General features: G+C 40.7%; 1 protein-coding gene across 1 annotated transcript; it reads right to left on the bottom strand.

The window, feature by feature from the left end:
• Window positions 1-5,666: 5,666 nt before the first annotated feature.
• LOC142985758 (uncharacterized) lies at window positions 5,667-8,033 on the bottom strand. The gene is made up of 2 exons (XM_076134004.1): window positions 8,021-8,033; window positions 5,667-7,672 (listed from the first exon to the last, which is right to left on the bottom strand). The coding sequence occupies exons 1-2, from the start codon at window positions 8,031-8,033 to the stop codon at window positions 5,667-5,669; spliced, it is 2,019 nt and encodes a 672-aa protein (XP_075990119.1).
• Between the last annotated feature and the right edge of the window lie 591 nt (window positions 8,034-8,624).

Genomic DNA, 8,624 nt, shown 5'->3' with positions numbered 1-8,624 from the left:
AACAGCTGTATTCACCGCCTCAGCCCAGAACCTCTTATCTAGTTTGGCATCAAACAACATGCAACGAGCCCTTTCGACTAGAGTTCTGTTCATTCGTTCAGCGATAGCATTCTGTTGTGGAGTATAGACATTAGTTTTTTGATGGAGAATACCAGCTTCAGCCAAGTAACTATCAAATAATGAGTTACAGAATTCTAGACCATTATCAGTTCTAAATGTTTTAATTCGCTTATCCTGTTGATTTTCAACTAAAGCTTTAAAGTCTTTAAAATATTTAAGAGCTTCATTCTTGGCTTTCAAGAAGTAGACAAATGTCATGCGTGTGTAATCATCAACAAAAATTAAGAAATACCTGCAGCCTCCCATTGATGTCACCTCCATGGGTCCGCACAAATCAGCATGAATGATGTTAAGTGCTTCACTGCTTCTTGTACCTTCATGGTTAAACGGTAATCGTGACTGCTTCCCTTGGCAACACACAGCACATGTACTTTTATCAATAACAGCTTTGTCTTCAAAATCTATACCCACAACTGCACCATTTTTCATTTTTGTAAGATCACTACTATTCAAGTGACTCATTCTTCTGTGCCATACTTCACTTTTCACATTTTTAGTTGTTGTAAGCAAACAGTTATGTTTATTTTCCACATTAAGTTTATAAACACCATCAACTAATCTTGCCTCTCCAACAAGTTGATTTCTACTGTTATAAATATAGCAACAAGTTTTCTGAAAGTCCACTCTGTTTCCATTCTGTATTAATTTACTAACAGATAACAGATTCGTTGTAATACTAGGCACACATAACACGTCTTTCACTGTGATGTTATATCTGCATTTCGATGTGATTGTAACAATATCAACATCACCCGAGCATAATACAGGCATCGCTCCTTTATTAGCAGCTGTAATCTCCCTTATACTCGTGTTTTCTGATGGGTTCCGAATATTGTTTACATTTGAGGTTATATGCACACTTGCACCCGAATCTAAATACCAATCATCTTTCTTGCAGATTTCACGTGAAAAGAACGCAAAAAAAACATTCGAATTACTTGTCTTCTTGCCTTGAATTTGTGTACACTGATTTTTGTAGTGCCCGATCTGCTTGCAACGATAACACTTAATAACTTTCACTTTGTTATTGTTTACGTTTGACGTATCGCCATCTTGTTTGAATGAGTTAAATCCTTTTGATTTCTGATTGACATGCTTGCGCCCCCTGGTGTACAACGCAGTAGTTTCCGCCGACTCCTCATTTCCGGTCAAATCTAATAATTTAGATTTTACAACATCCGCCGTAATGGCGATCCCGGAATGTTCAATTGCCATCAGCATTGGAAAATATTTCTCGGGCAATCCTGCCAGCATTAAACAGCCAATCCACTCATCATTCACCACAAAACCCGTTCTAGATAACTTCTGCCCTGTTTCTATTATTTGAGTAATATAACTTGTCATAGAATCCGAAGTCTCGAGACGTATTGAAATTAAATTTCTCAATAACATAATTCTTCTCGAAAAACCGGCGTCATCAAACATCTGTTGTAATTTCTGCCATAGTTGCTTAGTAGTTTTAGCATCTTTAACGTGTACATATAATGAAGGATCTATGGTTAAAATCAACTTGGCTTTCGTAATGGCGTCTTCCGTGCTGGCTTCGCCGACTCCCTCAGTCTTGACATACATTTGTTTTCCTTCAAGTACTAGCAGGTTTTCAGCAGCAAAAGCCCACTCGCTATAATTCTCGCGGCCTTTTAGTTTCGGCACATTAGCAATAAAGGAATTTGAACCAGAAGCCATGTCCGTTGATCACACCACGCGTCGCTCCGCGTGCAACAAGTATAAAAGTTTTTTCACCGTGATCTCGACAACACAATTGCTTACACTGATAGATACTAACTAGCACTTATAACTTTACAACGTAGATGACTACTATTCTATGAGTCTGGGCCCATAACCTATCTATACTAATATTATAAAGCTGAAGAGTTTGTTTGTTTGATTGTTTGTTTGTTTGTTTGAACGCGCTAATCTCAGAAACTACTGGTCCGATTTGAAAATTCTTTTACTGTTAGATAGCCCATTTATTGAGGAAGGCTATAGGCTATATATCATCACGCTACGACCAATAGGAGCAGAGTACCAGTAAAAAATGTTACAAAAACGGGGAAAATTTTGACTCATTCTCTTAAGTGACGCAAGCGAAGTTGCGCGGGTCAGCTAGTTATAAATAAAACGACGTGTTTGCGATTCAGAGTACGAAGAGAGAAGAAGATTTATTTCGGTGAATGTGAACATAAAAGAATGAGTATTTAAAACAATCACTTCCGGACCACAGATAATTAAATTCTATTATAATACCTTTAACATTTAATAGATGGCTTAAGTAGTTAGTTTCATTTGATGTGCATAAGAACAACACAACTGTTTAGTAGAAGTTCATTGCTAGGTAGGTATGAACATGATATGGCATCTTGATCTTGAGGAAGTGTTCAAAAGGCAATAAACTTCTATTTAACATTTGCGCTTGACAGTATCTGAACCGGGCTTTAAGTTTTAGATTAGGTGTCTTTTGCAAAAATATAAAACAGTTTACATGGTACAGAAAAAAACAATTTTTGGGGTGTTTTTTCACTGGAGTTAGTGCACATAGGAACAATACAATATTTTCTAACCATTTTGTTTGTCCACTATAAGCAAAACAAATTGTTTAAAGCGAAACCGCGAGAGACAACGAGCCTATGTAGGTATCGGCAAGTACTGACGAAATAGCAGTGTCGCGAGATGACGTCACACGTCCGTGCGGCCGCTTCGCCGGAGTTTGGCGCGAAGGCCATACTTTGACGTTTAATATCTCGGTCATTTTTGAAGATACGAAAAAAATAAAAACAGATTTTTTATCCTTGAAGTACCTAGTTTTTAAATATGCTCATAACAAAAATCATTGGTTTGACTCATTTAACGTGCCTTCCGAAACACGGAGGAACTCGATATATGTTAGATGGTCACCCATCCACAGAACAACCTCGGCAAGCGTGGCTTAACCTCAGAGATCGATCCGCACGGCTGTCGTTAACTAAGTCACGAGTATTGATTTATTTAAATGATATTTAAGGATATTATTCAAATGTTCATTTTCAGATTCCCTAAAAACCAAGCAGTAAAAGCTAAATGGATCGCCGCAGTGAGAGTGAACCGGCCGTCGTTTCACCCTACTTCTAACAGTTTTATATGTTCGTTACATTTCACACAAGATTGTTTCAACATCGTTCAAGGAGTGAAGCTATCTACCCGCATCAAATGTAACGCGTACCCTACCAAATACCTTATTATCCGGGTAAGTATTTAATCTATACTAATCTATGTAAATAAAATTAATTACCGAAATTTTACTGTTGGATAGCTTATTTATTGAAGGCTATAGGCTATATAACATCACGCTACATCCAATAGCAGCAGAGTACCAAAAAAAAATGTTACAAAAACGGGGAAAATTATGACCCATTTTCTCTTATTGGAGTTGGACGGGCAAGCGAAGTTGCGCGGGACAGCTAGTGTAGCTAGCTATACAAATGATAGATTAGGTGCGTAGCACTCGTAACCGGCGTTTCTGTATCACAAGATGTAAGTATGTGAATGAAGCAAGGGAAGTGTGGAGGATTACTATTCTTTCAATAAGAACACCGGTTGCGAAGTAATATATTTATTTTATTTTCTTCAATGAGTCACACCAGCACATCAAAATATGACTATTAAACATACTGCATTTAATTTGTGTACTTATGCTGATAATAATAGTTTTTGTTTTATCAAAATCGGGTCAAAATTACCGAAGTAACAGCTTTATAAAGTTTCACTGCTTTTTTAAATTTGCGTTGCTTCGCGCGCTATGCGCTGACGTCACGTCGTGACAGACACGCTTGTTCGACTGCGGGTGATGCGGAGTTTTGATTTAAAAAGTGATTTGCATTTAATATTTAAAGAGTCTGTGTATGTGTTATAAATTTAATCATCGTGTTTTTTGTAAAATAAGCCTCCACTAAGATATCCTCGATCTCGATCGCCACGCACACAATCATCAACTAGACCCAGGTAAAGAAAGTTGAACTCGTATACTACTAATAATATTTTTGTGTGTAGTTAACAATAAAATTGAAAGTTTGTTACAACTGGCATTACAAATAATGAGTGTTACGTACCTACCAAGTGTAAATTTGGAAAACCTAGTTTTAAAATAATATTATAAAAAAAAATTATCACCCCTGCCTCTGACTTTAGTCAGGTTGATGGCTATCATATGAACGCATGAATCTACTCTGTAGGTAGTCTTATATGATTGGGTGTGTAATGAGAACTTTTAATTAAACTAACATTTTAATTTTGATATTATTATTATTATATTTAATAAACATGAGTTCTTTTTTCAAAACAAAAAACCAACGCCAACTCAACCGCCGCGCTCGGCTCGCCGCCGCCTGTGAGGTCATTGAACTGCTCATTAAATAGTATCAACTGTTTAGTAGAAGTTCATTGCTAGGTAGGTATGAACATGATATGGCATCTTGATCTTGAGGAAGTGTTCAAAAGGCAATAAACTTCTATTTAACATTTGCGCTTGACAGTATCTGAACCGGCCTTTAAGTTTTAGATTAGGTGTCTTTTGCAAAAATATAAAACAATTTACCTACATGGTACAGAAAAAAACAATTTTTGGGGTGTTTTTTCACTTGAGTTAGTACACATAGGAACAATACAATATTTTCTAACCATTTTGTTTGTCCGCTATAAGCAAAACAAATTATTTAAAGCGAAACCGCGAGAGCGCAACGAGCCTATGTAGGTATCGGCAAGTACTGACGAAATAGCAATGTCACGAGATGACGTCACACGTCCGTGCGGCCGCTTCGCCGGAGTTTGGCGCGAAGGCCTACTTTGACGTTTAATATCTCGGTCATTTTTGAAGATACGAAAAAAATAAAAACAGATTTTTTATCCTTGAAGTACCTAGTTTTTAAATATGCTCATAACAAAAATCATTGGTGTGACTCATTCTTCAAAGTGGACTGTATTATAAACTATTTACTATACACTGTTCATATACTTTACTATGTACGGTTTATTCACTATGTACTTTTCTTCTTTCTCCGATGTGATCATCACTCGATGAGTTTAAAACTTAAACTGCCGCTACTCGGCGCGCGTCCATATTTATATTCACAAACATTGCTTCTAGAATCATAGCGAAAGATCAAGCGCGCCGTGTCGCGCCGCGCGATGTTCTAGAGATTTTCCGTCTCGCTCGCGCATACGCGTTTTGCCAATACGTCTTTCTCATTCTTGTACTTTCGGGAACGATCGGCGTGTTTAATCGAAGGATCGCCGGCGCTCGGTGTTTCGCGATTGTTCCTTCGCATGATTCTTATTAACTGGAAGGTTCTAATAATAATATTCGTGTTTCTACAAAGTTCTATGTAAACAAAAGGTTGTTAATGATATTTCTAAATAATGAATTTGACATAAACGTATAAAGTAAGAATTTAAATGTTAATTATTATTTAAAATATGCTATTATTTATATATTTATGTAAACAATGTGCAATCTAATTTTTACGTATTACTTTATGCGTTTATGTGCCTAATTTACTATATACAAAAGTTATTTATGCGTTCATCGTGCACATTTCTCCCGCCGTCGCATCTTGCGATTCAACTGGTAGCACGATGACCTTCTTGCATGGTCGCCGCAAGACATGGCCGTTGCTGGTAGTGATGTCCACAACTCGTATCTCGTTGTCTTTGCCAGGGAAGACGCGTGTCACTCGTCTCTTTGGCCACACATTCCTCGGTAGGTTGGAATCGCAGATGATTACTACATCGCCGACACGCAGGGGTGTACCAGATGCGTGCGGCTCCCGCCGGTGTTGGAGTAACGGCCTGTATTCTTTTACCCAACGCTTCCAGAAAGTGTCTGCTAGTTGCTGCGCTTGTCTCCACAGACTTCGAGTGGCCTCATTGTTCTCGTTAAAGCTGACAGGCGCAGGCACGTGACAGCTCGGACCCAGTAGAATGTGATTTGGCGTTAGAGCTTCCGGTTCTTCGGGGTTGACCGTCACATGGGTGAGAGGACGTGAATTTAGAATGTTCTCGGCTTCGACCAGGAGCGTATGTAGAACTTCGTCGCTGGGATGCTTTTCTCGGAGTGTAACCCGAAGGGCTTCTTTTACGCTCCGTACTAGACGCTCCCATGCCCCTCCCATGAAAGGCGAGGCAGGGGGTATGAAGCGCCACTTTATATGGTGTACACTCGCTTCTTCCTGCATTGCTCTCCAGGCTTCCCGTAGCTCCTTGTCGGCTGCTTTGAAACAAGTTCCGTTGTCCGACCACAGCTCTGTCGGCATTCCTTTTCTCCCGATGAATCTTCTTATCGCGCAGATAGCCGAGTCTGCGCTTAACGACGGCACCACTTCTAAGTGTACTGCTCTTACAGTGAGACAGGTGAAGAGAGCTACCCATCTCTTTTCTCTGTGTCTGGCTACTGTTACTTCTACTGGACCAAAGTAATCGACCCCTGTGTAAGAGAAGGGTCTTGCGCCGTGAGTTAGTCGAGCTGCTGGTAAGTCTCCTGTTGAAGGCTTAGTCGGCTTTGCTCTTCTTATTTTACATCTCTGGCAATTCCTTATAACGTTTTTTACCGTCGGGCGTATTCGTGTCACCCAACACCGCTGTCGCAGTTCGTTCACAACCAGCTCTACTCCGCCGTGGATCATTTTCTCATGTATGTGCTGGATATACATTTTCGTGTATCGATGTTGGCCGTCGAGCAGAACAGGGTTGGTCGTGGTTACACTAATTCCGGATGCAGCTGAAATTCTTCCCCGTAGGCGCAGCAAGCCATCTTCGCCGATGATAACGCTTAGATTGGCTAGTCGATCTTTTCCAGTCGGCGCATTACCGTTTTCTATCCTTGTCCTTTCCTGTGCGTAGCTTTCATCCTGCATCGCTCGTATCCACATATTTTCAGCTCTTTGTAGATAGGTTGCATCGAGGGGAATCAGCCTTTTCTTTTCTTCAGTCTTCACTGATGTTTCATTTCCTTTCTTCTTGCGTTCATTTTTCTTCCAGGTTGGGTCATTTTCCTGCTTTTCCTTGGTACGTTTTCTAGTTACAGCTGCAACGTGTTTTCTTTTCCTGCACAGGTCGATGAACTGCAGCATTCTTCCTGTAGCGCGTATCAGTGTTTGCCACATAGCGATATTCTCGATGTTCGGCAAGTACATTGGCGTGTCTCTTTCTAGCGTGACGAGACATTTTTCTTCACCTGTTTTCTCGACAATTGGCTTGACTTCTTCTGAGGGCCAATCCACTTCTGGTTTTCTTAAAAAGTCGGGACCATGGAACCATCGATGTCCTGAGTTGAAGTCTGCGGGTGTATCTCGGGTTGCGTCGTCAGCTACATTTTCCTTTGTTGGAACCCACCGCCACTCATTCACCTTAGTTAGCTCTTCAATTTCTGCCAGGCGATGCGCAACAAACGTCTTGAAAGTGCGTGGTTCAGCTCTTATCCACGCCAGTACTGTGCGGGAGTCACTCCAGTACACCTTTCGGGTGAACACGAAGTCGTGTTCTTGTTCCGTCGTGCGTGCTAATCGTGCGCCTAGCAGAGCGGCTTGAAGTTCGAGTCGAGGTATTGAGGTAGGCTTCAATGGCAGAGATGCAATTTGCACCGTAGTATTTTGTTTTTTTTATCACTTTTATCTTTATAATTACTATTTAAGGATAATTATTTATTATATATATATATATACTATCATTTATTTAATATTTATACACTATGTCTGATGATGATGCTTCATATGTTTCTGCGAACGACTCTACTACATCCTCGGAAGATAGCTTTTGCTCTACGACAGGCACGCTAGGCGACTTCGTCCGACAGACCTTTGAGCGTTCTGGGATAAATTTGTTTAACGTATGTCACATAAATGCGCAAAGCGTGCCTAGCCATTACAATGACCTGCGGGAGGCATTCTGTGATGCTGACGTTCATGCCGTCCTGATTTCGGAGACCTGGCTCAAACCTCACCTTCCTTCAACTTCTTACCCCCTCCCTGGATTCTCTCTCATCCGTAATGATCGGATAGACAGGAGAGGGGGTGGCGTCGCTATCTACCTCAGAAGTGACCTCCCTTATCAAATCGTAGCTTCCTCCTGTCCTAATTACTCCGCTTCCGCCGAATTTCTTTTCTTGGAGGTTTGGGGTAAAGGGGCTAAAATCCTTCTTGGCGTAGTATACTGTCCCCCATCTGTCGACTACTTCTCCAGTATTGAACTAGTGCTGGAATCTTTAGGGTCCGCTTACTCGCATCACATCATCATGGGCGATCTCAACACCGATCTCCTCTCTCCCGGTTCACTCCGTTCCCGTAAACTCCTAGACATCATTAAGTCCGCCAGTCTACATGTTCTACCACTGAATGCCACTCATCACAACACCGAAGGCGATGATACATGGTTGGATCTAATGATTACGTCTGCTCCCACCCTTGCCTCATTTTTTGGTCAATACCCTGCCCCTGGTTTCTCTCATCACGACCTAATTCATTTGTCCTATACCCTCA

This window comes from Anticarsia gemmatalis, chromosome W, assembly GCF_050436995.1.
Source record: "Anticarsia gemmatalis isolate Benzon Research Colony breed Stoneville strain chromosome W, ilAntGemm2 primary, whole genome shotgun sequence".
NCBI lineage: Eukaryota > Metazoa > Arthropoda > Insecta > Lepidoptera > Erebidae > Anticarsia > Anticarsia gemmatalis.
Note: the sequence above shows the minus strand (reverse complement) of the source record. Positions and strands in the feature narration are given on the sequence as shown.